Source organism: Lentinus tigrinus, assembly GCF_003813185.1.
Source record: "Lentinus tigrinus ALCF2SS1-7 unplaced genomic scaffold L226scaffold_53, whole genome shotgun sequence".
Classification (NCBI taxonomy): domain Eukaryota; kingdom Fungi; phylum Basidiomycota; class Agaricomycetes; order Polyporales; family Polyporaceae; genus Lentinus; species Lentinus tigrinus.
This window is the reverse complement of record NW_027137962.1, coordinates 23,049-48,923: the sequence shown is the minus strand read 5'-3', so window position 1 is coordinate 48,923 and position 25,875 is coordinate 23,049. Positions and strand designations below refer to the sequence as shown.

The following is a 25,875-nucleotide window of genomic DNA, read 5'->3' as shown; positions in this document are numbered from 1 at the left end:
TACGAGGCAGGTGAATGAAGTTTGTCTATACAACCCTAGACATCCGACTCTCGATTTTCGAACCTTCGCACTACCGGCATGGTCGTGCTTGCATGCGCCTTGACTTTTCTTCTCCAGACTTGCGCTGTCAGTGCGCTCCAGGCTCAAGTTCGCCTCGATCAAGCAACAGTACTCGGTACTACTAATGGCTCGACCGAGAGCTTCTTGGGTATTCCGTACGCGGAAGCTCCGTGAGTGACTATCTCGACGCTTTGTGGGGAGTGCTTTGAGGCTGACACAATGCACGTAGCGTCGGAGACCTTCGCCTACGCCTCCCCAAGCTCATAAGCTCTTACAATGGAACAATCAACGCCAGAACGTTTGGAAACCAGTGCCTCCAAGAAGGTTCCAGTGGGGGCATCAGTCCAGACATACCACCTGAGGTGTTGGAGAGTCTTGCGACGATCGGTGCAGCGGTCAGTCCAAACATGAACGTGCCGCAGAGCGAAGACTGTAAGTTGTTTTCTCTCTTCAAACTACATGGATTGTAAGCTCCGTTGCTCGCAGGTCTCAACCTGAACGTCATTCGCCCTGCGAACTTGACCAACCATGAGAAGCTTCCTGTTCTTTTTGTAAGTCGGCTCACTGTATGTCTCTGGGTTCCTTGTGCAGATCTGACTAATTGCGGGGGCGTCTCAGTGGATATACGGGGGTGGGTTCAGCGACGGATCAAATGCAGTGTGAGTACTGTTTCACTTATATCAGCGGTGGAGTGCACTGACAGGCGTGCACTGGCAGGACGTTTTATAACGGTACTGCGATCGTTGAGCGGTCCATCGAGATCGGAGAGCCTATCATTTGGGTGGCGGTGAACTACCGGTATGTTGGCTCGTCTACCCGCGAACTGCGCCTCTCATCCTTCACTGGCATTTGATGGCATTCGATCCGTAGGGTTACTGTCTTTGGCTTCTTGGGTGGTCGGGAGGTCAAGGAAGCTGGGCTCGGCAATCTGGGTCTTCACGATCGTAAGTCGTTGTTCGCTGCTCATCCGTACCTGACGCTTCGAATGCAATGAACATCTCCACAGAACGTACCGCTCTTCGCTGGGTACAGAAGTTCATTCCATCTTTCGGAGGCGACCCGCAGAAAGTCACCATGTAAGTCACTTTCCATTGTGCGCTGCGAAAACTTCGGAGGCTAACCAAGATCCGCCGGAATACAGCTGGGGCGAGAGCGCGGGGTCCGCCTCAGTCTTCTTCCAGATGGTAGCTAACAGTGGTAACACAGAGGGCCTATTCCGCGGTGGTATTATGAGTTCAGGATCTGCAGTTCACACTGGGAGCATCACGGAACCAGACGTGCAGAGCACGTACGACTTCATCGTCGAGCAGGCCGGATGTGCTAACGCGACGGACACGCTTGCGTGCTTGCGAACTGTCCCGGTGGACAATCTCCTCGCTGCGGCAAACAACAGCATCCCGTCCAGCTTCAAGGTGCGGACATGTTATCTTCGTGATCTCGGATTGTGGGTTTCATCTTGCATGTAGGGCCTCGCGATTCCGTACTTCCCTCACGCTGATGGCATCTTCTTGACGGGCCCTTCTCAAGAGCTGGTCAAGGCTGGGATACTGGCCGACATACCCTTCATCATTGGTACGTCTTCGATTCGGCGGCTGCGCAGTGGGAATCCGCTCTAACGTCCCCCTAGGTGATGTGCAAGATGAGGGAACCATCTTTTCGTTGGGAAATTTGAACATAACGTGCGTTAGCAGGCCTGGATTGACTCGTATTCCCCACTTCGCTCACAGGCTATTATAGGACCGAGCAAGAACTCACCAGCTATATCCAGGCGTTCTGGTTGCCTGGCGCGTCTTCTGGAGACATCGAAGGCATCCTGAAGCTGTATCCATCCGACCCTGCAGCAGGCTCGCCCTTCAACACGGGAGAGGCGAATGCATTCACGCCCGAGTATAAACGCATCTCGGCGATCCAAGGAGATTTGTTCTTCCAGGCCCCGCGCCGTCAAGTTCTTGATAAGGTGTCGTCGAGACAGCTTGCATACAACTTCTGTGCGTCAGGCACTTCGTCCCTATGCTTTCCCATGTTGTAGCTGACTGGACCTTTTCCTCAGTGAGCGCGCGCAGGAACTTCTCGGGAGTGGGTTATGTAAGTACACACTCAGAGTCGCACTCGCATGGCGCTGACGGGCTATCACAGGCCCACGGCAGTGACCTTTTCAACGTCTTCAGCCCTGGAGACATGACCGACTACTTCATCCGTTTTGTTGCAAACCAGGATCCGAACGGTGCCAGCGCGGTCTACTGGCCTCCATACAACACTTCGGCGCGCTTGACTCTCCAGTTCAACGACGGAGATACCCCGCTCAACGTTACTGCGGACACAGAGCGTCTTCCTGGGACCAGCGCCCTTTCAAAGCTCAGCTTACGGTTTCCCTTCTGAGTAGTGTTAGCACCACTTACCGTACTTTACTGCGATTGCAATCATTTGCAGCTAGAGTCAAGTTGCAGCTGCCTCCCCACGACCGCGGTCTTCGAATAAGAAGCTTGCAGTGAACGACTCTGAGCCCATCGACGCAACCTGACCGTTTGAGTTGGGAGCGAGGGTTGAGCCGTCTAGGACTACAGCGTACGTAGTACGTGAGCGGCCAGCCCGCGATTACTGAGCTTGTTGGAATTACTCCTAGTTCGCCGGGGCATATAGTTCGGAGGTTCGGCCCGTATGCCACGTGGCAGATTTTGCTTGATGAAGCGCCCCGGACTCGGACGAGGCTCTACAATCCTCCTCCTCCTCCTCCAGCCTCCTCCCATTCTGCTAATTCGAACCTGCGCACCAACAATATACGTCAGGAATGTAGCCCCTGGATGCACAGAAACCCTCAAGCTATTGTATACTCGTTCTGAATAGCCTCAGCAAGCGTGGCAATAAAGTCATGGCTTCATCGCGCCTTTGCGTCGGAGGTTCAGCAGGTACGTAGCTTGTCGTGTGTTGTACGGCATCGGAGGCATTGGCTGTATTGATGGGCGGGTGAGGTACCAGTGATGAAGAACACTCAAAGGGCTAGATGCCTTCGACACGCTCGCGCGAGAGAACCCTTTACTCGAGTCATGGAGTGCGAGTAAGACGATGTTAGCCTCATGCCACTGGTCGCGATTCGCGGACAACACGTCTGGGCTGAACGCCGGCACACTTGTGCACGCAGGCGTATGGCTGGCTTAGGGTTTTCCCACCCACACAGCGCGAGGAAGCTGCAGAGGCAGGTAGAGGCGGGTGGAGGCAGGTCTTCGGATCAAGCAAACGGCGGTGGCATCTCAGCGATATGCTACGTCTCTCTGCGGTCACGACCGCGGTGCCTTCACCGATATAGCTCTTCGCAACGGTGCGTACGTTGCGGTACCTGGCAAACCGGAAGGTGCGTAAATCTCTGATGTCACATCAGGATACCGAAGTGATCTGCGTATAGTCTCCCATCACTCCGAAGTGTCTTCTCGTAAGTCGTGAGTCTGCAGGGGATCGTCTGACCCCGGTGAGCTCGAGAAGACGATGAATTGAGATATTATCTCGTTCCTACGGCTACCCACTCCGCGGAGAGAGGCATCACTGGTTCTAGGTGCGTCTCCGCGAGTCCCTGACCTGGGTTGACGAGAGTGATGTACTGCTCCCTGCGTCCAAGGTTACGCCTCTGAATGCTTGTATGTGTACGCGTACGTTCATTCATACACACCACTGCCACTGTGGCGTCGTGCACCGAATGTCGTCATGGCCATCGTGCTCTGCTACTTGCCTGCTAGGAACGGGTTGCCTGCCACAGCCTCACCACGAATGAGATACTGATCTGTCCTCATGGTCAGTCGGTCTTCTTCATCATGCTTCGCTGATTGGACGTGCTCATCCAATACGCTGCCCGCAGAACATATATAGTACCGTGGGAGGACGCCCGCCAGTGCACGCCATCCCCATCGTGCTTCCGAGAAGAGAGAAGATAGAACTCTGCGCGTCGCCTTTGGAGCATCCACTCGGCGCCGTCGGCGTGCACGCAGACATGACATGGATTTCAATGGCTTTGACCATTCTGGGGCAAGAACTCGGTCATGGCTCGACTCTGAGGCTGGCATTGGCTTAGGGATATATACCGAGTGCGCAGAGGTTCTGCGCGCATTCAACTCGTGGACCACGTCCTGATCCCTCATATCATGTTCCTTACCCCGACGCTCCTTTCCACCCTCCCTCTTTTGCACCTGTGGCTCGCCTCGGGAGTTCGCGCATGCCCCACCGGCACGGAGAGTACGACGAGCGTCGAGCTCGACAAAGCCACCGTAGTGGGCACAGCGACCGGCCCAGTGGAGAGCTTCCTCGGGATACCCTACGCGCACCCCCCGTGAGTGCCCATTCCCCGTCTCCCCATTATCAGCTCAGCCGACATAGGACTAACGCACTGTTGCGTGAGACAGGGTCGGGGACCTGCGCCTGCGCCTCCCCAAGCTGCTCGAGTCCTACAAGGGTACGATCAACGCGACATCCTTTGGCAACCAATGCCTTCAGCAGGCGTTGGAGCTCCCGCCGGACATCCCGCAAGCAGCTCTGCAGGGCGCCGTGCCGGTGTTGAAGCTGTTCAGTGCGAACCCCAACGTCACCCAGAGCGAGGACTGTAAGCAGTGCAGCGCAGAAACTCGAATATATTGAACTCATTTAGGTTCCATCTGCTATTTACAGGCCTGCACATCAACGTCATCCGCCCAGCGAATACGTCCGCGGATGCCAAGCTGCCCGTGCTTTTCGTGAGTGACCGATCGTTTCTCAGACTGCTGATCAGGTGCTGATGACGAACTCAGTGGATTTACGGGGGCGGGTTCGCGGATGGATCCAACGCTATGTACGTGCCTTCATCAGTAGCGCAGGCGTCCATACTCATTGCGACGATAGGACCGGATATAATGGCTCAGCGATCGTCGAGAGGTCGATCGAGATCGGCAAGCCTATCATCTTCGTCGCGTTGAACTACCGGTACGCCCATCGTCTTTTGGACATCGTGAAATGGACGTGATGCTCATCTGGCTGTCTGCTCAAAGGCTTCATGTCTTCGGGTTCCTCGGCGGCAAGGAGGTGCAAGAGGCGGGCATCGCGAACCTAGGCCTGCAGGACCGTGAGCTACTCCTCATCACGATTCCCCGCTCTGATTCTCTCAACTCACACTCGCCCCTATTCCTAGAACGCGCGGCTCTCCGCTGGACCCAGAAGTTCATCCCTTCCTTCGGCGGTGACCCGAAGAAGGTCACGATGTGAGCCCAGCGTCCCGTTCCCGGCAGCGCAGACGGCTGACAATCACGCAGCTGGGGCGAGAGCGCGGGCTCCATGTCCGTCTTTTTCCACCTCTTCCTCAACGGCGGCAACACCGAGGGCCTGTTCCGCGCGGGCATCATGAGCTCGGGTTCGTCCACGCCCACTGGGCACATCTCCGAGCTTCAGGGCACGTACGACACCCTCGTGGCCGAGGTTGGGTGCGCGAACTCCACCAACACGCTCGCGTGTCTGCGCACAGTCCCTGCGGAGAGCTTGCTCGCGGCTGCGAACCACACCCCGGCGATCACCGATTTCACAGTGCGTAATTGATCTTCGACTACAGCTTGCAGGTGTACTGTACATGGTGCTGAAGCTTGTACCGCGCCTCTAGGGTCTCTCTACTCCGTATTTCCCGAGGGCGGATGGCTATTTTGTCACGAGCCCACCCCAACAGCTTGCCACCCACGGCAGGATCGCGGACGTGCCCGTCATCATCGGCACGTTTTCCCTCCTTGGACTCAGTCCGCTTGTGCTGATCGCTGCTACAGGAGACGTCAAGGACGAAGGCCCCGTCTTCTCGCTCGGAATTCTAAACCTCACGTACGTCTCTCCTTCTGACATTTCTTGTCTTGGCGGCCAGGCTGAGCAAGTCTGGATGCATGCACACAGGACAGATGCAGAGTTCGCGGGCTACCTATCGCAGACATGGTTCCCCGGCGCGTCCCCGTCGGACTTCAACAAACTGCTGGAGCTGTACCCGGCTGATCCCGCCGCAGGCTCTCCGTTCGACACAGGCAGCGCCAACGCGTTCACCCCAGGCTACAAGCGCGTTGCTGCGATACAGGGCGACTGGTACTTCAACGCGCCTCGACGGCAGCTCCTGGACAGGTTCTCGGCGCACCAAAAGTGGTTCAACTTCTGTGCGTCTCGTCATTTCGTGTTCGTGTGATTCATGGCCCGAGTGACTCACGAGTTTGACAATGGCTCCTGTCTCAACCTGAAGTGAGCGCGCGGGGTAATTTCGTCGGAATCGGAGACGTCAGTAATAGTTCCCTTCGCATCTTCGTGGCTCCACTGCTGAGACTGACCTATTTGCTCATGATCCCAGTCGCATGGAAGCGATCTATTCACCGCGTTCGGCCCGGGCGACATGACGGATTACTTTGTCCGCTTCGTCACCAACCTCGACCCTAACGGAAGCAACGAATCCCAGCCCGTCTGGCCGACTTACAATACGACCGCCCGCTTGACGCTCCAGTTCAATGACGGCAGCACGCCGATCAACGTCACCGTGGACGACGAGCGGCTGGCGGGCACTGACGAGCTGTCAGCGTTGAGCCTGCGCTTCCCTAACTGAAGCACTCTTTCTGGACTCGGAGTATTGTTGCTACTATCCCGGTACTTATTGACTGTTTTTGGAAGACACCACACATTGATACCATTAGCTGGTCTAGCTTCTGTCGTAACTCTGTTGTAGTACTTCTCTGTATACATATGTACTGTACACCGTTGTACTAGTACACTGGACCATTGATTCATGTCCGACAGTACTGACCGGATTTGGAGCAACTTGAAGTTGGTACGGCGGGGGCAGCTCTCCCATCTTCCTCTCCCGCTACGAAACCATCTGAGTCCTCCCTCTCGCCTGGCCGCACCTGCCCTAGGACACGACGTTCCGAAACCAGTGGTTCGGGACTGTGTGATCATCTTCGGGCATGGAGTACGAGGGGTATTCACTGACCACTTCTTTGGGATGAGTTACAGTCTCTAGATCCGGATCCGTCGGAGGTGCTGATACTGAAGCGCGAGCAAGAAATCTAGAGCGTTGGGAATGGCGATGCCTCCGCTGCTGACTCTGAATGTGAGTCCGCGCGGACGCGTATGTCGGGCTCCGAGCCAGGACAAGACGGAGCTGTTCGTGGTGACTAGGCTCAAGGAAGGATATGCGAACGCATGGTGGGCCCTTGGGCGGTGACCTGTCTGTACATGTGGGTATTAGAGGGAAAGAGGTATTTCGACAAGTTGAAGGTACACTGGTTCAAGTTGGGCTGCCAGTGCACCGAGACTCGGCGGGCGGCGCTTAGTAGACTTGACTCCCGCCACGTCGGTCCCGGTCGCCTGAATACTTGCGCATCCGTGAGTCATCGCTTTCTCTCGGACTGTCTGTCCCCGTCGCGCCAGAATTCAAGATTTTATTCTGCTGTATGTTGTGTGACGCAGCTGCGAGGTGAATATCCCGTTTCTCTGAATAGGCGGCCCGAGTTTACTACTCCCGCTTCATTCCGAGTGCTTTGAGTCCTGCGTCGGCATACTCTCGCAAGGCGGAAGTGACTCCAATGGACCGAATTGCGGTACCGACGTGAGACCGGATGGTCGTGGCAACATGAGTCTGCCCCCAACTCCCTTCCAGCTTCTGCGTTAACCGCGTCAAAGTGCAGAGTATATCTCCAGGCCGTACAAAATCCGCTCTGGGCATCATCCGTCAAACCACAACGACAGCTGTACTGCGACCACTCATTGCACTGTCAATCACCATGGCCCTCACTTTCGATCCGCTGTGGTTATCCGCCTCCGTCCTCGCTGTATCCGTATTCGCCCTCCTATACCTCAAAAGACGGCGGAACGCACTGCCGCTGCCCCCCGGTCCTCCGGGATGGCCTATTATCGGCAACGTCTTTGACTATCCGCAGGGAGACTTGGCAGAGGGGCTCTTTGAGCTCCACAAACGATACGGTGCGTCTTTCTCTCACTGCGTCTCAGAGACTATGTTTGAGGTTCGCAACCTTTTCAGGGCCCCTCGTGCATCTGAGCGTGTTCGGCAAGTCTACCATATCTATCGGCTCGTACGAGGCTGCCTGCGACCTCCTCGATAAACGGTCCGCAAACTACTCAGATAGGCCCACGCTGCTCATAGGCGAATTGTACGTAGCCGTCTTCATCCATCGAATTCTCGTACTCCAAGTTCAATATAACTCCCCTATCTCATCATCGCTGCCTAAACTATTGCAGGACGGACATCTACCACTGGAACTTCCCCCTCATGAGCTACGGCCCCGGCTGGCGCGCTCGCCGGCGCATCTTGCACCACGAACTCCTCCCGGACAGCATCACCAAGTACCGCCATTACCAGCTACATGTCACTCACGGCCTCCTGCGCAACCTCCTCGCCAGCCCGAAGGAGTTCAAGGAGCACCTTCAGCGGTACGTCGACTCCCCTTCTTTCTCTCTCGGGTTGCAAAAATTAATTTGTGGGCATATGCACTCGCAGCACGTTCAGCGCTGTCGCGCTCCTCATCGCGTATGGGCTCGAGCCACAGGGCGATGACGACAAATATATCGGCATGCTGCACGAGCTGAACGTCATCGGCGCGAACTTATGCGTCCCCGGGAAATACTTGGTTGAGTCGCTGCCCATCCTGCAGTACCTCCCATCCTGGTTCCCCGGGGCGGGCTTCAAGCGCCATATTGCCCCTATGAAGCGGCGCATGCGCGAGATCACCAGTGGACTGTGGCAGGCGGGAAAGCAACATTTGGTAGGCCAATTTTCTACTTGAAGGCTCATCGTGCTGGAGCTAATGTGGATTCGGTTGTCTATGTAGGAGGAGGGGGCGGAGAACGACTCGGTGCTGGCGACTATTGTGCGGAAGGCTGCTAACCTTGGCAAGGACGCTGCAGCTGAAGAAGAGGCAATGGGTGCAGGAATAGCCACTACGATCTACACTGGTCAGTGATTAACGACTGTATCTACTGCCTGCGTTCAGTGAGCTAATCACCCGTGTTCATCAGCTGGAGGCGATACCGTAAGTCATCGATATTGTATTGTGGCTACATGCTACCTTATAATGACAGTTGATATTCCGTGCAGACCGCCAATGCCGCGCTCGTCTTCTTCCTCGCCATGGCGCTCTACCCCGAAGTGCAGAAGAAAGCTCAAGAAGAGCTTGACCGCGTCGTCGGGCCCACGCGCCTCCCCGACTTCACCGACCGCGACTCCCTGCCGTATGTCAACGCGCTCGTGAAGGAGGTCCTCAGGTGGCACGTCGGCACCCCGACATCCCTTCCGCATTCGTCCATCAAGGATGACGTCTACAATGGCTACTTCATTCCCGGAGGCTCGATCGTGCTCCCTAATCTTTGGTGCGTACTGTACTCTACGCTGGCAGTATGGCCCTGTGTGGTTACGAATGGCTGAGGCTCACTGACATCTGGTATGCGTTCACCAGGGGATTCGCGAAGGACCCAGAGATCTACCCCGAGCCACGCCGCTTCAATCCAGACCGTTTCCACAAGGATGGACGGATAAACGAAGACGTCCGTGACCCGGCTACGATCATCTTCGGCTTCGGGCGGAGGTGCGTCAGCTCACATATAGCGAAGTGCTACCGATACTGAATGATGCGCGCGGCGGCACAGGGTCTGTCCCGGGCAACACATGGCGACCGCGTCGTTGTTTATCACTTGTGCCTCGGTCCTGCACGCGTTCACCATCACTCCGCCGCTCGACGAGCGTGGCAAGCCTGTGCCCATGGAAGCCAAGTTTGTCAACAATTCCATCACTTCGTAAGCAATGATTTCTTTCTGCCCATTCAAGGCAGCACATAAAGGATCGATTATGCTGATGTTGCGCCTGCGCGTACTCATCAACTAGTGAACCGGAGAAGTTCGACTGCGAGATCCGCCCGCGTTCTCCGGAGAAGGCATTGTTGATCGAGCAGCTTGTTGATTGATGCTCTATAGTATACTCGGTGCGCCTGCGCTGCTGTCACATTACATGCTCTCTTGCCTAGCTTTGCAATCGAAAGCTAGGGCGGGCCATTCTAGTGCTGTCACTTGCGTAGCCCGTACCACGTCACTTGCCTTATACGGAAGGGTCGGCCAAAGCCGGGCCAGTTGTGTGGCAGACGGGAACTCGTTCTCAAGCTTCAAGTTGCTCTCTTCCACTACCACCACCACCACCACCATCATCATCATCATCACCTATCTATGTTATAAATACGAACACTCAAGAACCGTTTGGACTGGCCGCCTTGCAAGCACGTATTATTATTATCGACGGAATCCCTCTCTTCCGCCGTGAGACCCTGCGCGCCTCATGACTTGATCGCAACATCATGCGGCTTCCTTCCAGGCGGAGCGGCTCGAAGGCTTCCCAGGGTTTGCCTGCGCAATCTATAGGTCGATGTACCGCTGCCTATAGGATTGATGTTCGCCTGACCGTCGCACGTTGCTCTTCTCATTCCGATGGATACTATGAGTTTTCCTCGGCTTCACACTGATCCTCGACGGAATACCGAAGTAGTGAGTGGATCTAGTTCATGCAGATTCTGTGTTACTCATGTCAACCTTCTCGGCCTCTGTGCGAACATATAAAAAAGTGCTTCGGCTTTGGCACTGAGGAGTGACACGATCGACACTGTGCTGTTCAATTTTCGGCTCAACATGCAGCACACTCTTGTTCTCCTCGCATGTCTCGTGCCTCTGGCCCATGCTGCTGGTGCTCCCACCGTCAGACTCGACGACGCGACCGTCATAGGCACATCCGATAGTGTCACCTCATCCTTCCTTGGGATCCCTTTCGCACAGGCACCGTGAGTACTCCTGCCGTTAATCCACACAGTACACCGGGTGTCCTGAGTTTTTGCGCACCACCACCAGGATTGGGAAGCTCCGCCTGCAGCTGCCCCAGCCCATCACTCGGTACAGCGGGGTCATCAACGCGACGACGTTCGGGAACCAATGTATACAGCAGACTATCAACCTGCCGACCATCCCCCCGGACCTTCCACCTGAGATCTCGCAGTTCATTGGCCCGATGACTACACCGCCTGACGTCCCTCAGAGTGAAGACTGTGCGTCGAGCTCTTGCGTGTTCGTGATTCGCTATCGCGTGAATACTGATGCGCTCGCCGGACAGGCTTGAACATCAATGTCATCGTTCCGGCTGGGACTCGTCCGGACGCTAAGTTGCCTATTGCTGCTGTACGCGCAATATCAGCTCTAGGTCTTTTGATCATGCTGAATGCTACCTCTCACAGTGGATATACGGAGGTACTTGATCATGACCTTGAACTGGAGGTCCATTCGTAACGAAACCCTTTGCGCAGGAGGATACCAAATCGGCTCTAATGCAGTGTACGTTCCGTCCCTCCTCCATCTGCTAGCGCTGTCAGTTGACTTACTTGCCTTTGCAATTGCAGTCGCCCGGGCGCAGTTGTTGTCAACAGGTCTATCGAGATCGGGCTGCCCGTGATCTTCGTCTCCATGAACTATCGGTATGTGCACCCTGCGATCGCCGTTGTCGTGCACTGACGTCCCTGTTCAGGCTGAGCGGTATGGTCACGTTTCACTCGTGAAGGAAGTGCGATGCTAACGATTGGTAGCGTTCGGATTCTTGGGTGGTCGCGAGATCCAAGAGGCCGGTCTCGGCAACTTGGGACTGCGAGATCGTGAGGCGTGGAATTTGACTCCTGAGATTGCGCTCACGATAAATGTCCAGAACGCGAAGCTCTTCGGTGGGTCCAGAAGCACATCGCCGCGTTCGGCGGCGACCCTACAAAAGTGACCATGTAAGGGGCACTTTCCACTCTTCACCGCACCCCTCATGCGCTCATCGCCACGGACAGCTGGGGAGAGAGCGCCGGGAGCCAAGCGGTGTTGTTCCAGATGATCACGAACGGCGGGAACACCGAGGGACTCTTTCGCGCAGGCTGGATGGAATCCGGATCGGCACTTCCCACGCGGGACTTCTCGAAGCTGCAGCCCACCTTTGACTTCATAGTCTCCGAGACCGGATGCTCGTCCTCTCGCGACCCCCTCGCGTGTCTGCGGGAGGTGCCCGCGGAAGCGATTACAGCAGCCATGGACAAAACGCCCACTTTCTTATCATTCCAGGTATGTGTGGGCTGTTGCTCGCCCGCCACATGCATGTGACTGACGTGTTTCGTGCAGTCCCTCAACACGCCGTGGATGCCTCATGCAGATGGCGTATTCCTCAAGGATGGTCCGCAACAGTTAGTCTTGAAGGGGAGTGTAGCAGACATACCATTCGTCGTTGGTCGGTCCCGTTCTCTGGCCGTGCATGTCCGAGACGGCGCTAATGGCCTATTCAGGCTCGTGCGAGGATGAAGGAACGCTATTCTCGCTTGCATCCTTGAATATCACGTCAGTGGCACCATCGTTCATGCCTCCATTCGGTTCGCTAACGGCGGCGTTACAGTACTGCCCAGGAAGCCGCGGCGTATCTGAAGAGTAACTACTTCCCGAGTGCATCTGATGCCACGATCCAGCACCTGCTCGACCTCTATCCTGCCAACCCAGCCGCAGGCTCGCCGTTTGGTACTGGAGATGCATTCGCGTTCACCCCGGAGTTCAAGCGCCTCGCCGCATTCCAGGGGGACTTCATCTTCCAAGCTACACGTCGCTTCCTGCTTGACCAGCGCGCGAATACGCAAGTCGCGCGCTCATTCCGTGAGTGGCTCAACCTCGTCCTACTTGCACGCTCGGAGATCTCACAGCGATGTTAGTCAACGAGCGTGACAAGATCACAGGGCTCGGCGCGGTGAGTTCATAGCACGCTAATCTATGCCTTCCGTTCCTCACAACCTTCTTCGGCTCCTCGTTACAGACGCACACGACGGAGCTCCCCAACGTCTTTGGCGGCGGAGATATGACAGACTTCCTCGTCCGCTTCGTCAACACGCTCGACCCCAACGGTGGCCCGCAGATCAAATGGCCAGCGTACACGCCCGGGTCGCCGCAGCTGCTCGCATTCGTGGAGGGCGACACTCCGTTGCAGGTCATCCAGGATACGTTCCGCAAGGAGGCGATGGATTTCGTGATGCAACTCAGTCTCGCAGAGCCTCTCTGACCTCTTGAGCTTTTGTGTGTGACATGTCGTAAGAGTGGAGTGTGTTCGCTGACTGCTGTCAGAAAGTGTATACTATACTCAGGCCTCCGCCACTCTCATCCGTTCTTCTCATTCCGTCAGGCACTCATATTCGGCGCGGTGAATGCTCGCATACAGATCGCGCCCGCCCATCTTGCAACCAGCATTGATCGTGCCATTCTCTCATGCGCATATATAGAGGAAGTGTTTGCGTATGCCTGCTTCTAATATTCTGATTTTACGAGGCGTACGCCCCGATCCAGACACTGCCAGACCATGTCGAACACTGTGGAGGTTGTAAAAGCCAAGGTCGCCCTGCCCTGGGTGTCCTTGGAGGGCTCTGAGAAGTTCTACAAGCTCGACGAACAGGAGCTTGAGTTCTTCAGGATGGGGACAGGTATCCATGACGAGGCCGCTCTGAAAGAGCATATGGTTCGGGTACAGCGAGAAGCATATGCGGTGCGTACCGTCGTTCCTGGTTTCTACTCGCTGTGTAAAAGGCTGATCACGACACGGTCGCAGATCCACGCGTTCCCATGTATTCGGATGTTCTCGTTCACCCGGTATGAACACCCGGTATGAATCTGTGCGTTGATAACTTACTCTTATCTTCCTACAGGCTCAAACTGGCACGACTTCCAGGATACGAGAAGATACTCGTGCTTGGGAGGACTCGCGAGTACCCCATCTTCCTTGACATCGGGTGCTGCTGTGAGTGCGTTGTTCCTATGAATATGAGATCCTTTCTCTGATCACAGCACAGTCGGCAACGATGTCAGGAAGCTTGTCGCAGATGGTTATCCTATTGACAGCGTCATGGCTACTGACCTCCATCCTGGTAGGTGGTCAGTGAGCCACTGCTACTCTGACAGCATCTCACGATCCCCTCTTCTAGAATTCCTGGAGCTAGGACACAAGCTCTTCAACACAACTCCAAGCACGTATCCTGTACCATTCCTCGCTGGGGACGCCCTCGATCCCTCCTTTCTCGAAGTCGTCCACCCATTCTACACCAAGCCCTATTCGCCGCGGCCCAACCTCTCGGAGCTGACCTCGCTCAGCGCGCTGCACGGGCACGTCTCCGCCATCAGCGTCTGCTCAGTCTTCCACGTCTTCGACGAAGCAGGCCAGCTGCAGCTCGCGCGTGCAATCGCCGGCCTTCTCTCCCCTGAGCCCGGCTCCATGGTCATCGGCATCCACTCCGGGCGGCCCGAGAAGGGCACGTTCGTCACACACGCTGGTGGGCGCAGCGTCTCGACGTTCTACCACTCGCCCGAGAGCTGGACGCAGCTGTGGGACGGGGAGCTGTTCGTGAAGGGGACGGTCAGGGTGCAGACGGAGCTCATTGAGACGGGCGGGTGGGACTTCCAGGACTCGGAGGCGGACAGGTACTGGTTCCTGGTCTGGTCCGTCACGAGGCTCTGAGTGGGATGCGGAGGAGCGGTCCGGAGTGCCTGGGCTGGAGCAGTGCCCTTCAACAGTGGCATGCCTTGGTCAACATTGTCAATTCCGAAGACAACGGCGGTGTACGCAGCCTGTCAATTAAGCACTCTCTGCATTTGTCTTCGAAAGATGTCGGAGGACAGAATGCTCAAGGCAAGACAAAGCGAGACTCATTCATCTGTCCTTAGCATGTCGTAGTTGCTCGGGACACGGGAGGAGCGCAGAGGCTGGAACTGGAGACGGTTGCGATTGCAAGTACATGGTTCCGGAAGTTGTATATTGGATGATCGTCCCGGTACTTCTCACAGAGCATAGCCAATGAGGATTTTATCGAACCGCATCCGACAGCAGGTACGTACCTGATTCCCTGTCAGGTACTCTGCCTGCTATTGACTTTGACGTGGTGCGTCTTCTCCTTCTCCGCAGTATTCGAGCTGACCTATCAACTGCATAAGTATGAAGGCCCTTTCTCACAGCGTCGTACCCCCAGATCCCTCTCTGCACTACAGTCATGCCTGGCCTACTGAACCCTACTCAACGCGCCTGCGATGATGCCTCCGTATCGTCCCCGCTACAGCTCGATGAAGAGGAGCTCGAGTTCTATCAGAAAGAGACAGGTATAGAAAATCGCCATGCATTGACATCACGTATCCTCGCCGCCAGGCTCGAGGTCAGTAACAGATCTAATCGTGAAGACTGAGGCTGAAAAATCGGAGCTGCAGAAATATCCCGACGTCAATGACAAGGATCTCACCAAGTGCGTATGTTCTGCCCACAGTGGTGGCATGTGTATAATGGTGGAAACGCATCCAGACTGGTCCTCGCACGGCTCCCGGGATATGACAAAGTTCTCAAGATTGGACGGAGTCGCAGGAACCCTATCTTCCTGAGTATCGGGAACGGATGTGAGTGGCCCTTGAACGTTTGAACCACTATCAAAGCTTCATGTGTACTGACGTAGAGCGGATAGTCGGTGTCGACGTCCGGAAGGCCATCATTGACGGCTATCCTTCGGACAGTGTCGTCGCGACCGATCTTGATGACGGTAACTAGTGCTGCTTCTATCTTCTGAAGTTCATGCTGATCATGTTGAGATACCTTGAAGCCCTGTGGGCGGTAGGAGAGCAACTATTCGGCGCGACACAAGAGATCGGTCGTGTACCGTTCCTCTCTGGGAACTTCCTCAACCCATACTTTCTGGAAGCCGTCTGGCCGTTCTACACCCAATCCTATGCGCCATCTCCGACGCTCTCCACACTGACATCACTCAATGCGCTGCACGGACAGGTGTCTGTCGTCAGCACATGCTTCGTCTTTGACCAGCTCAATGCGTCACAACAGCTCCAGCTCGCTCGCGGAATCGCCGGACTCCTCTCCGCCGAGTCCGGCTCGATGGTCATTGGCGTGCATCGCGTCTCACCACCATCTGGAAGCAGCGCCGAGTCTCATAGAGATGATTCGGGTGGCATGTTCTACCACTCGCCGGAGAGTTGGTCGGACTTGTGGGATGGCCAACTCTTCCAGAAAGGTACCGTCAAGGTCGAGACGATACTGGTCGAATCGCAGGAGCTGGGGATGTCGGGTGATGGCCAGGTCATGGAGTGGACTATCGTCAGGCTGTGAAAGGAATGGGTGTGATGAGGGAAGGAATGTTATATCTCTGTACATGTATAGGAGAGGAGAAAACCATGGTGTCGCTCAGCGCTCCGCTTCGCACCGGGCAAGCGATCCTGCGGCCATGGCTACAAATGGTATGCATAGCATGAATCGACTCAATCGGTCCTCCGCTGCAAGTAAGTCGCATAACATCAGATTGGGAAGCGAAGGCCCAATTTGAAGAGCTCGTCTGTACCCTCCCGACGTTTGTTGTCTACAGTCACGTTAACAGGAATGCTCCCATCGTTGAACTGAAGGGTCAGACGAGTGATCGGGTCATAGCGGGGCCAGAAAGGCTGTGAGAAATGGAGGCCGTTCGGGTTAAGGTGATTGACGAAGCGGACGAAGTAGTCCGTCATGTCCCCGGGTCGGAAGGCTGTCAGTAGGTCGCTTCCGTGAGCCTAACAAATCGCGTATATGAGCCTGAGCATCGGCATGAGTGCGTGAAGGGGCTTACGTCTCCCAGCCCTGTGAAGTTACCACGCGCGCTCACTAGAATACCACGAGCATGTCAGTGGCTGTCAGAATGGAGCGAGCAGGCATGAGAGCCGGTACTCACGGAAGTTGTACATGGGCTGGTGAAATGAGAATCTGTCAAGAAGCTGACGACGAGGCGCGTTGAAGAACCAGTCGCCTTGCAGGGCTGCAATCCGCTTGTACTCCGGCGTGAACGCGTTCGCACTGCCTGTGTCGAAGGGAGTACCTGCAGCAGGGTCCGATGGATACAGCTCCATAGTCTTGTTCAGATCTGCGGCAGATGAGCCAGGGAACCAGTACGTGGTGAGGTAATCGATGAGCTCCTCGTCGGTCCTATATTCGGACATGTTCAGGGCTTGCAGTATCTCGGGAGAATGAGAGAGACATACGTGATGTTGAAGCTGGCAAGTGAAAAGAGAGATCCTTCGTCCTTGACGTCACCTGAACCGTCATGAGCGTCGGACATCTCGAAGGTGAGATACGAAAGGAGTACCGATTATGACAGGGACGTTTGCCATCTTTCCGTGGACCGCAAGCTGCTGAGGGGCCTTCGTGATCAAGGTACCATCTGCCCGAGGCATATACGGAGCCGCAAGACCCTAGAAAGCAGCATGAGTATCAAGATTGAGTATGAGATGGAGTTTACACTTACCGTAAAGCTCGTAGTGGCCGGAGTGTTGTTCGCAGCAGCGAGTATATTCTGTGCAGGAACCGTGCGCAAGCATGCGAGCGCGTCCGTCGCGTTCGAGCACCCGACTTGGTCCACTATGAGATTGTACGTTCCCTGTAGGTCTGAGATGTCTCCGGTAGGGATGGTTGAACCAGAGCTCATAATCCCAGCGCGGAAGAGGCCCTCGGTGTTGCCTCCATTGAGTAACAGGTGGAGGGAGACGGACATAGCCCCCGCGCTCTCGCCCCAGCTAAGGGTTTCTCAGCTTTACGACATGGATTGCAGACTGAGCAACGACTTACATCGTGACCTTCTTGGGGTCGCCTCCGAAGGAAGAGATGAATTTGTTCATCCAACGGAGAGCAGTACGTTCTGTGGACTGGGTCGAGTCTGTACTTTTATCGGGAAGTGATGAGTGGCTCACGATCCTGCATGCCCAAGTTTGCGATGCCTGCTTCCTGCACCTCCTTCCCTGCTAGGAACCCGAAGGCGTTCAGCCTGCGAGTGTATGGTCAATTTGAGCCTCACCCTCCGTCTATGAGAACGGACGCAGGGTCTTACCGGTAGTTCACACCGACAAAAATAATGGGTTCGCCGATCTCGATCGACCTCTCAACGACGGCTGAACCATTGTATCCGGTCCTACGCTCGCAATTAGTACGGATGCTGATGTCTCGAAGTGCGGCACATACATAGCGTTCGAGCCGTCCGCGAACCCGCCTCCATGGATCCACTAGACCCCGCATCCATACATCAATTGTGCAGACAATATGCAAGTTAGAAAAGTTACTCACAAAGAGTACGGGAAGCTTGGCATTTGCATGAACATCTGCTGGGCGGATGACGTTGACGTGCAGGCCTGTGAACGTAGATGGTGAGTGTACGATAAGAACCCGGACCGTCGCACTCACAATCCTCGCTCTGAGTAACATTCGGATTCGCGGTGAAGAACGATACCAGCGGTAGGGCATTACGCAAGACTTCGGGTGGGGCACCGGTGGGGAGCGTCTTTGTTTGCTGGAAACATTGGTTGCCCAAAGAAGTAGCGTTGATTGTCCCGTTGTATGAGTCAATAAGTTGAGGTAGACGGAAACGAAGGTCCCCAACCCTGTCCCAATGTTAGATCAGTAGTCCCCACTTGCATGGCGAGGATACGCGAATCGACACGAGCACTCACGGGGGTTGCGCATACGGGATCGCAAGGAAACTCTCAACTGAGCCGCTCACCGTCCCAACCACGGTAGCTCGGTCGAGCTTCACAGTCGTCCCGCCCTTCGTCGCGTATGCACGAGCTCCCGACCCAAACCACAGCTGCAAAAGAGGGAATACTACCGCCAAAGGAAGGACCATGGTGTTACGACGCGTCCGGCGACGATGCGCATAGGACATCCTCGCGATGGTATATATTCTGCCAGCGATATTGTGCCTTAGCATCAAGAGAAGGAGTAAGTTCGCGCACCAGAAGGCTTTGACTACGATCTCATGGCCTGCACGATGGACGCAGAGTTGCTTCCGAGACGAAGCGCATGCTTTTTCGTTGATCCAAGCTGCCCGATCTCGTGCAGGATCTACAAGATGAAGTCGTATTCTCACGTTCCTGGGTATGGTCTGCCGGAAGCCTGTTGGATTTCTGTGATCAATCAACGAACCGTGATCCAGAAGGCTAACTGACCACAAGGGTACGAAGCGATTGTGTTAATAGCGTGCGACTGATGGCGTTCGTCCATAACATTTGGGTTGATTCCAGCAGAATTGATTCACTCGTCCAGAGGTCCCCTCTCAGTTGGTGTAGGAGAGCCGTCATGACCGCGGATCAACGTTGACTCGGGAAGCTCTATGTCGTTCTATCAGGCTCAACGGGGTCACCTGGTCAATCGCCCTGGAGACGCATAAAACATCAAGTGCGCATCAAAGCAGCACTCTGACATGTAAACGTACTGTGAGCTATATGCTCACCTCCACTGCTCACGCGACGCACGTAAGTTCGTCGCAAGGAATCACACAAACTTCTGACTATGTGGGGATGCCACGGTTGCGACCTGAGACTCCGGTGGGAGTATAACTCGACACAATCCGCAATTCATAGATCCAAGTAGCTTTTGCAGTCAAAACCGATGAACGCAGAGGAGGAGGAAGATGGTGGTGGATAACGTGACGATTTTCTGGCAGGCCAGCTCAGCGCTAATATAGGCGCGCCGATTCGGGCCGATTCGGGCATTAACGCTCCGGTCCACCAAGGCATGCTGCGGCGAGTGTTTATGCGACGAGTACAATTGTAGAGAGACTCAGAGTAGAGCTTCAATATTGCACAAGCTCATTCTTCAGCAGGAATTTGTCTATCGCCAAACATTCCTGGAGGTGACGCTCCCTAATCGCCTTGAGACATTTCCGAGCGTGATCAGCCTTAGGCCCATGCCGTTCATCGTCTCCCCCAGTCCTCCACACCTCCTGCAACGCCTCTTGCTCCCGATGGCTCCAGTTATGGAAGATAACTTTACCATTGGCTATGCGGCTGAAGTCTACTGCCACCGTGCGCCCGAAGTCTATCATACGGAAGCTTGGAGTATCGTCCGAACGCTTCTCGGGCGGGACGTCGAGAGGGCCGGGCTGGATGAGTATGTTGCGGCCGTAGACGGACTGGTGAAAGATACCGGCCGCATGGAAGCGTCCCAGCATCTCGACACACTGTTGTCTGGAACGGAGGTAGGTTAGTCATCGAACGAGGGAAGACGTGCGAGTTGTGAGACGTACTGATGCTCAGGCGTCATGCTCTTGCACTCGTCTTTGCCAAGGGCTCTTCCGCACTCCTCGACAAGGAGAATAGGACTTGGGCTCCAGATCCCACAATCCTCCTCCGAGTTCGCACACAGCTTCGTGTGGAACAACATCGTGCGATGGAGGTTCGGATGAATCGGGATGGGTAGGTAGTACCCGTAGAACTTTGGTACCACCGCCGGACCCGCTGGCGAGTCTTGCATGAACTCTCGCGGGAACAGCGAGTACATCGCCGCCTCGTTCGCGAGCATCCTCATCGCCGTGCAGTTCTCGCTTCCCAGCTTCGCCGCCACAACAGACGGCTGAGCGTCGCTCCCGAGGGACAGTGGCGCGCGATACACCCAAGCGTGATGGCCTTGTCCCAGCAGGTTCTTCGGGTGGACATAGAGGTGCGCCGTGCGCGCGTCCTTAGGGATGACCTCAGGAGCGGTGGCGTCCAACCCGCGCAGCGGGTTCTTGACTCTGTAGTACGGAATCGCCCAGTCCGCTCCGTCGCCATCCGGTGCCACCCAGTCCGTTACGCCGTGCGGGTCGTGAACGAGGAGGAAGTCGGGAAGCTCGTCGTCTGGGATGGAGTCCTCCAGGACTGGCAGGTCATCCGTTAAGTAGCGGGACAACGCGCCCGTGATGCGTGCTCTATGTTCCAGCTCTCTGGAAGAAAAGTATTGCGGTCGGATGGGTGGACCGAGACTGAAAGGTAGGGGTAGATATGACGCAACGAGAGACCAGAACAGGTCTACTATCCGAAAGAGTCTGCGGAGGAGAGCCATTTGATTGAGTAGGGTAAGGTTGATTGAGAAATGAAGTGGAGTTAGTATGGTTGCAGACGTACCGAGTGTCGAATTGTGCAACTTATACGCCTCATCCGTTCCGTCCGAGTCGCAGTGGCGCGAGCCCGCAGATCCTGCAACAATAGCCGGAGACCTTCTTCCGGACGGGAGCTCAATAACACAAACAATAGTTCGCATGTCTTGACAACGATAGAAGCTCAGAAGAAGCATAGGCACTTTTCTCCGATCCTAGGATAGCTGGTCGTGGTCTTTGCGCTTGACTTGCCTCTTGGCCGGCCGTGCAGCTGGTCGCTAGGGACATACAAGGCGTGAGTTCATGTTGATGTGTACAAAACAACATTTCAGGTTCACCGTACGTTCCTGGCCGCACCGTGCATGGGCACCGTGCATGGGCGGTGTTGTATTCAAGATGATCATGATGGAAGAGAAGAAGCCGGAAAGACGCTCGTAGAATACTTACTTCAAGTTATTTACTGGGTGCTTACTTGATTATTGACTCGCTTATTAGTTCACTTACGCGTTTGAACTGACTCGCCGGCCACGCCAAGTGCGGACAAGACCATCGTCAAATTTATCCTCCACTCAGTGTGGGTAAGGTGGTCTGCGATGAAACAGTACGACCATAATCGTTACTACACGCGCTGCCACCAATTGTCCGGGGGTCCCGGTGGGAACGCGCTCCGCAAGCCTTCCAAGTCCGCGTGCTGGCCAGCAGCGAGCTCGAGCTCCTGACGTTCCAGCGCAGGATCGGCTTTGCGACGCCTCCGGAGGATAGCATCGTCTTCATGACACATCGCGGGGAACACTGCATCCCCTTTGTCCGACCCAAGCTTACGCCGCAACAGTTCCAGTGAAGCGCTGTACCCGAAGTCCACCAGACGCATATCTGGTCCCTCTTCCAACGATGAAGCAGAGGCGTGCGACCGTATGGCTATGTCACTAATAGTCGTCGAGCCGTGACTGAAGCCCGCTTCATGCAGACGGCGTAGCATCGATGAGTGCCGTTCCCTGCGAGTGACTTGGTCAGTATACGATGACACTTCGGAGGTGATCGTACGCACTGTTGCTCGAGCGGCAATGTTGATCCCTGCGGAGATTGGTCGAATGCCTCCATCAGAAGGATGGGACACGGGGCCTCGAAAATGCACTCTCGGCCCTCCGCTATAGCTGTGCAATCTGCGGTATGGCGCTCGAAGGATGACGACACGTCGGAGACCTTCATTGGGAGGTAATATCCGTAGAATTTGGGCACGACTGCAGGACCAGCGGGTGTGTCCTCCATGATATCGCGTGGAAAGAGGCTGTAGATCGCGGCCTCGTGGTCGAGCATCCTGACGGAGCTGCATAAACCTCGCGCAACCTTCGCCACCACGACGGACGGCCAGACGCCGCTCCCTGGCGGGAACAACATTGGTGCAGCATTGACAATGGAGCTTTCGCCTGTTCCGATGGTGTCGATGTAGTGCAGGAAGAGGCGTGCCACACGATGATTACGAGCGTCCTCGTCCAAATCCAACAGCTCACGAAGCTCAGGAGGCGCGGGCTGGGGGAATCCGACGGTAGAGGCTGGCTCCGGGACACGATAGTACGGGACCATCCGGCCTAGCTCGGCGCAGCGGTTGGAGAGACCAGTTTCGGTCATATCGCAAGGATCGTGTACAAGGATGTAATCCGGAAGATTGGTGCTGGGGATGTAGGAATGTAGGGTAGGGATAATGACCGTGCGATGTGGCGACCGGCGCCACACTCTGGATATCGAAGTGGACAATTCACTCAGATACCGAGGCCACGATTTAACCCACGAGGTGAGACGTGTACGGCTAGTAGCGGTCGAAGAGACGAGCCCGACTACTGCCAGTCCGAGTCCGATGCTTCCGAGCGCAACTAGAGAGGTGGATGTCGCCGCAAGGGTTGAGACTGAGGGGAGGCGACCCATGGTGCCTGCTAAGTACGAAGACTGAGTGAGACGTTTGTTCTGGGTTGACGGAGTCTAGGTGCGCTGAATCTGTGACGAGGATATATACCGAGCCGAGGAGCGCTTGTCAAGTCGATCATTGTCGCAATAGCAACCAATTGTGGTTCGTGGGGGTGAAGGACGAGCGCACACTATAGAGAGCACGCACGTATTTCCTTGTGAGTTCACATCGCCTTGTCTTCCCTGCCAGGGCGAGCACATTACCACGTCGGATCTAGCGACAAGACGTGAGCAAAACACCCAGATACACTACGAAACCTTGAATATTGAGTTTGACGGTTTGTTCTTGCAAACAATGGCGATACAATAGCATTAGTGACAGCAGGTGAAGGCTGTAGCGTTCTTGGTGGATGACTTCCCGTATTGCGTATGCGTTCATGCAGTACACATGTGCATGCGGTTAATCCGTAAGTTGTTCGCATTGCATAATGAGTACTCGTGAACTGAGCAAGGAGGAAGTGAAGAGAAGAGGAGAAGAGGAAAAGGCGGCAGAGTCGCCAGCATTCCGGCTTTCGCCGGACATGCCGAGCGGCCGGCTTCTCGAGAGCAGGGTTCGATCCCCGGATGGTCCAAGTTCCTCGACCCGCCCCGCGCAGTGGACCTCTCCATCCTGCCCCTCTCTACGATGACCTCCGACAATGGGTATCATGTTCTTCTAATAGTAGCGCTGCAGCCTAAAAGACCCTCAAATTTTGCGTAAGTGTTCTGATGAATACGAGCTACTCGAGAAAACTAGTACTGACCTTCACGCAGTTACTAGTTGTGCAGATCGCGCAGGTCACGAACCGCCACCAGTATCTTCAACTTGTACGTTCTGCACTGAGGCAGAGGCGTTTACCGGTGCAAGGGAAGCGTCGACGACAAGGATGGCTTGGGTCATTGGATTGTGCCCAGCGACTGCTGTAGCAACCGCGACCGTTTGCCAGATGCCCCGGGTGAGTGTTGGAGGGATGGCTTCCCGCTCGGGCTTATGAACCCCGCTGTGTACCGAGTTGACAATGGAGGAAGCCATAGTGGGTTTCGACAGAACTGGAGAGTCGCTGCCGCTGATATATATGCGATACCAGACCGCGCCTCCTTATCTTCCCACTGTGTGGTCTCCAGATAGTCACGTTGGCCCAGGCTGTGATAGGAAGCGCGGGGCAAAGTGCCTTGAGATCGAGAGGCGGCGCAACTCATTCACGAAGTTGGATATCTGGGTGTGCGTCTCTTGCCACGCGAGCCTGAGTTCGACTATCTAGGGATTCCAAGGAGACAAAAGCGCCATGCTAGTAGACAAGTGACCATGGAGACGCCGATACTCAAACAATACTACAACGCATCTTCCGCACCCCACCTAGGCCCATCGCTGTTCAGAAGACGCAACGGCCAGAGGCGGATGCGAATAGAACAAGAGTTCTGCTCGTTGTCCATTTGTAGCGATGCTCTAGCCGAGTCGCGCACCAGAGTCCAGGACGCAGCGGAGAAGCAAGGCTATACAATAGCTGTTGATTCCAGGATGTACTCTTACAAACAAAGAGCTCGGGACGGAGAGCTACTACATCCAAACGCAGCAGGAAGAGACTGAGCGGGGAGATATGCTATTTGTACATACAGAGAGAGAACGAATCACGACGGACATCTGCGCCACTAGTTGACTGCGACGTCCATGGGTATACTATCGACGAAACCGTCGCTCTGACTACATGGCCGACACCGCGGGCGGGCGGGCCGCAAAGGGAGCCTCCCGCTTCGCAGGAGCAGCGCGCCACTCCTCCAGCGACATCACCTGCACAGGCGGCGAGTCGATGTCCTCTATGAGCATGATCGGGGACATCTCCTGGCATCCCGAGATGCCATGCTCGCACTCCGTGTGCATGTTCCTTCCGATCGACTCGTACGGGAGGTACATCCCATAAAATATGGGATAGTCGACGGGGAGATGCCGTCCGGAGGCGATGTGCCTGTTGAAGTAGTCGTTCGCGGACGTCGCCACGCATTGCAAACTCTGGTGAGCGGTGCACATCGCCGGGGCCATCTTGGCCATGACACGGCTCCGGAGCACGGTCTGCTGCTTTCCAAGCGGGAGAGTAAAGACAGCGTTACGCTCCGAGGAGTGGTAGGACGTGGTGATTTGTTCGTCGTCGGAGATATGCAGGTGCGCGACACGCGGGTGCAAGCCAACACCCTCCAGGACGTCGGGGTTGATGAACATGAGGGCGTCCTTGGGGAAGGAGGGGAGGACGCGGACGTACGCCACAGGCTTGGGGTTAACCCGGGTGTAGTGGACGATGAGGTAGTCGGGGAAGTCGGCCTTCCTCAGGAGGAAGTTGAGCTTACGGAGATCGCGCACACGGAAGTGCGAGATGTTCTCCTTCGCGATGGTGCCGTCGATGGGGTACAGCGCTAGCGATGACATACGGGCGGCGACCCTGTTTAACAAGTTCGCGATGCGCTCGTCGTGATTCTTTGAGCTTGAACGCTCGTAGGAGGGCTTTGGGCTCGATGACGGGGGCGAGGAAGAAGGGGAGAGAGGTTCGCCACCTGTGGCGGTCGCGCCTTGTGGCGCCGCCACAGTGGTGTGACTGTGGGCTTCGCGGGCTGCGATCTTGGCCTTGAGCTCCCTGTAGAGTTCGTCAATCTCCTCCGCCACATCCCCCACATTCTGGGGTGTCGTGTGGCGAGCGGGACGAGGATGAACTCGGATAGGGAAGCCTCTCGGAAGGACCGTCAGAGCGTCGGAGAGGGTGTCGGAGAGGGTCTCCGTCATCTGCCGGCGGAAACGTGGGCGAAACGTCGGAAACGCGGGCAGCTTGAACGAAACCATGGTGGCGAGAGCGAAGAGTGGGTAGGTGCTCGAGTTTCGTCGAGAACAACGAACAACACCTTTATACTCGCCACCAGCTCGGGCGCGTGCAAGATATCATGAGCTTCAAGGTCGACGCGT

General features: G+C 55.6%; 11 protein-coding genes across 11 annotated transcripts; 7 read left to right on the top strand and 4 right to left on the bottom strand.

The window, feature by feature from the left end:
- Nucleotides 1–15: 15 nt before the first annotated feature.
- L226DRAFT_540232 (carotenoid ester lipase precursor) lies at nt 16–2,640 on the top strand. Its single transcript, XM_067681828.1, has 14 exons — nt 16–230; nt 290–492; nt 547–611; nt 679–719; nt 778–858; nt 931–1,004; nt 1,067–1,136; nt 1,202–1,472; nt 1,527–1,632; nt 1,688–1,739; nt 1,798–2,048; nt 2,111–2,145; nt 2,197–2,405; nt 2,459–2,640. Exons 1-14 carry the CDS (start codon nt 79–81, stop codon nt 2,550–2,552), a joined length of 1,704 nt encoding a protein of 567 aa, XP_067529497.1. The 5' UTR covers nt 16–78; the 3' UTR covers nt 2,553–2,640.
- A 296-nt stretch (nt 2,641–2,936) lies between these two features.
- L226DRAFT_310466 (uncharacterized protein) lies at nt 2,937–4,087 on the top strand. Its single transcript, XM_067673789.1, has 3 exons — nt 2,937–2,966; nt 3,037–3,409; nt 3,908–4,087. Exons 2-3 carry the CDS (start codon nt 3,135–3,137, stop codon nt 3,981–3,983), a joined length of 351 nt encoding a protein of 116 aa, XP_067529496.1. The 5' UTR covers nt 2,937–2,966; nt 3,037–3,134; the 3' UTR covers nt 3,984–4,087.
- Nucleotides 3,982–6,786, top strand: L226DRAFT_310416 (carotenoid ester lipase precursor). Its single transcript, XM_067673788.1, has 13 exons — nt 3,982–4,375; nt 4,449–4,645; nt 4,711–4,775; nt 4,830–4,870; nt 4,921–5,001; nt 5,067–5,140; nt 5,207–5,276; nt 5,328–5,595; nt 5,669–5,774; nt 5,826–5,877; nt 5,947–6,197; nt 6,281–6,315; nt 6,386–6,786. The coding sequence occupies exons 1-13, from the start codon at nt 4,191–4,193 to the stop codon at nt 6,632–6,634; spliced, it is 1,674 nt and encodes a 557-aa protein (XP_067529495.1). The 5' UTR covers nt 3,982–4,190; the 3' UTR covers nt 6,635–6,786.
- Nucleotides 6,787–7,811: 1,025 nt separating this feature from the next.
- Nucleotides 7,812–10,004, top strand: L226DRAFT_526915 (cytochrome P450; the record flags this gene model as incomplete). The annotated part of the gene is made up of 10 exons (XM_067679079.1): nt 7,812–8,010; nt 8,069–8,198; nt 8,287–8,478; nt 8,546–8,810; nt 8,877–9,000; nt 9,064–9,077; nt 9,143–9,414; nt 9,501–9,629; nt 9,691–9,837; nt 9,926–10,004. 10 exons carry the CDS (start codon nt 7,812–7,814, stop codon nt 10,002–10,004), a joined length of 1,551 nt encoding a protein of 516 aa, XP_067529494.1.
- Nucleotides 10,005–10,716: 712 nt separating this feature from the next.
- L226DRAFT_472601 (carotenoid ester lipase precursor) lies at nt 10,717–13,144 on the top strand (the record flags this gene model as incomplete). Its single annotated transcript, XM_067676475.1, has 15 exons — nt 10,717–10,865; nt 10,933–11,126; nt 11,192–11,256; nt 11,313–11,325; nt 11,382–11,409; nt 11,475–11,549; nt 11,600–11,607; nt 11,658–11,723; nt 11,774–11,843; nt 11,901–12,168; nt 12,226–12,331; nt 12,387–12,438; nt 12,494–12,744; nt 12,801–12,835; nt 12,902–13,144. 15 exons carry the CDS (start codon nt 10,717–10,719, stop codon nt 13,142–13,144), a joined length of 1,623 nt encoding a protein of 540 aa, XP_067529493.1.
- A 294-nt stretch (nt 13,145–13,438) lies between these two features.
- Nucleotides 13,439–14,587, top strand: L226DRAFT_575992 (uncharacterized protein; the record flags this gene model as incomplete). The annotated part of the gene is made up of 5 exons (XM_067685287.1): nt 13,439–13,621; nt 13,685–13,725; nt 13,782–13,873; nt 13,926–14,000; nt 14,058–14,587. The coding sequence occupies 5 exons, from the start codon at nt 13,439–13,441 to the stop codon at nt 14,585–14,587; spliced, it is 921 nt and encodes a 306-aa protein (XP_067529492.1).
- Nucleotides 14,588–14,934: 347 nt separating this feature from the next.
- Nucleotides 14,935–16,321, top strand: L226DRAFT_310180 (uncharacterized protein). Its single transcript, XM_067673787.1, has 6 exons — nt 14,935–14,956; nt 15,082–15,275; nt 15,352–15,362; nt 15,419–15,510; nt 15,576–15,650; nt 15,711–16,321. Exons 2-6 carry the CDS (start codon nt 15,117–15,119, stop codon nt 16,226–16,228), a joined length of 855 nt encoding a protein of 284 aa, XP_067529491.1. The 5' UTR covers nt 14,935–14,956; nt 15,082–15,116; the 3' UTR covers nt 16,229–16,321.
- A 92-nt stretch (nt 16,322–16,413) lies between these two features.
- Nucleotides 16,414–18,758, bottom strand: L226DRAFT_575990 (carotenoid ester lipase precursor; the record flags this gene model as incomplete). Its single annotated transcript, XM_067685286.1, has 13 exons — nt 16,414–16,662; nt 16,719–16,753; nt 16,821–17,071; nt 17,128–17,179; nt 17,232–17,337; nt 17,391–17,658; nt 17,711–17,780; nt 17,833–17,906; nt 17,970–18,050; nt 18,101–18,141; nt 18,203–18,267; nt 18,320–18,516; nt 18,586–18,758. The coding sequence occupies 13 exons, from the start codon at nt 18,756–18,758 to the stop codon at nt 16,414–16,416; spliced, it is 1,662 nt and encodes a 553-aa protein (XP_067529490.1).
- A 948-nt stretch (nt 18,759–19,706) lies between these two features.
- L226DRAFT_575989 (uncharacterized protein) lies at nt 19,707–20,953 on the bottom strand (the record flags this gene model as incomplete). Its single annotated transcript, XM_067685285.1, has 2 exons — nt 19,707–20,100; nt 20,160–20,953. The coding sequence occupies 2 exons, from the start codon at nt 20,951–20,953 to the stop codon at nt 19,707–19,709; spliced, it is 1,188 nt and encodes a 395-aa protein (XP_067529489.1).
- Nucleotides 20,954–21,606: 653 nt separating this feature from the next.
- On the bottom strand, nt 21,607–22,616 carry L226DRAFT_575988 (uncharacterized protein; the record flags this gene model as incomplete). Its single annotated transcript, XM_067685284.1, has 2 exons — nt 21,607–21,982; nt 22,036–22,616. 2 exons carry the CDS (start codon nt 22,614–22,616, stop codon nt 21,607–21,609), a joined length of 957 nt encoding a protein of 318 aa, XP_067529488.1.
- Nucleotides 22,617–24,630: 2,014 nt separating this feature from the next.
- L226DRAFT_575987 (uncharacterized protein) lies at nt 24,631–25,755 on the bottom strand (the record flags this gene model as incomplete). Its single annotated transcript, XM_067685283.1, has 1 exon — nt 24,631–25,755. The coding sequence occupies one exon, from the start codon at nt 25,753–25,755 to the stop codon at nt 24,631–24,633; it is 1,125 nt and encodes a 374-aa protein (XP_067529487.1).
- Between the last annotated feature and the right edge of the window lie 120 nt (nt 25,756–25,875).

Excerpts from the sequence above, each read along its gene's own strand:
- L226DRAFT_540232 (XM_067681828.1), top strand. The coding sequence starts at position 79 with ATGGTCGTGCTTGCATGCGCCTTGACTTTTCTTCTCCAGACTTGCGCT. Across the intron at positions 1,473-1,526 it reads GCATCCCGTCCAGCTTCAAG|GGCCTCGCGATTCCGTACTT; the intron begins GTGCGGACATGT and ends TCTTGCATGTAG. Across the intron at positions 2,406-2,458 it reads CGTCTTCCTGGGACCAGCGC|CCGTACTTTACTGCGATTGC; the intron begins CCTTTCAAAGCT and ends TAGCACCACTTA.
- L226DRAFT_310466 (XM_067673789.1), top strand. The coding sequence starts at position 3,135 with ATGCCACTGGTCGCGATTCGCGGACAACACGTCTGGGCTGAACGCCGG. Across the intron at positions 3,410-3,907 it reads GGTACCTGGCAAACCGGAAG|AACATATATAGTACCGTGGG; the intron begins GTGCGTAAATCT and ends CGCTGCCCGCAG.
- L226DRAFT_310416 (XM_067673788.1), top strand. The coding sequence starts at position 4,191 with ATGTTCCTTACCCCGACGCTCCTTTCCACCCTCCCTCTTTTGCACCTG. Across the intron at positions 4,776-4,829 it reads CCAAGCTGCCCGTGCTTTTC|TGGATTTACGGGGGCGGGTT; the intron begins GTGAGTGACCGA and ends TGACGAACTCAG. Across the intron at positions 5,002-5,066 it reads TTCGTCGCGTTGAACTACCG|GCTTCATGTCTTCGGGTTCC; the intron begins GTACGCCCATCG and ends GTCTGCTCAAAG.
- L226DRAFT_310180 (XM_067673787.1), top strand. The coding sequence starts at position 15,117 with ATGCCTGGCCTACTGAACCCTACTCAACGCGCCTGCGATGATGCCTCC. Across the intron at positions 15,511-15,575 it reads CCTGAGTATCGGGAACGGAT|TCGGTGTCGACGTCCGGAAG; the intron begins GTGAGTGGCCCT and ends TAGAGCGGATAG. Across the intron at positions 15,651-15,710 it reads CGCGACCGATCTTGATGACG|CCCTGTGGGCGGTAGGAGAG; the intron begins GTAACTAGTGCT and ends GATACCTTGAAG.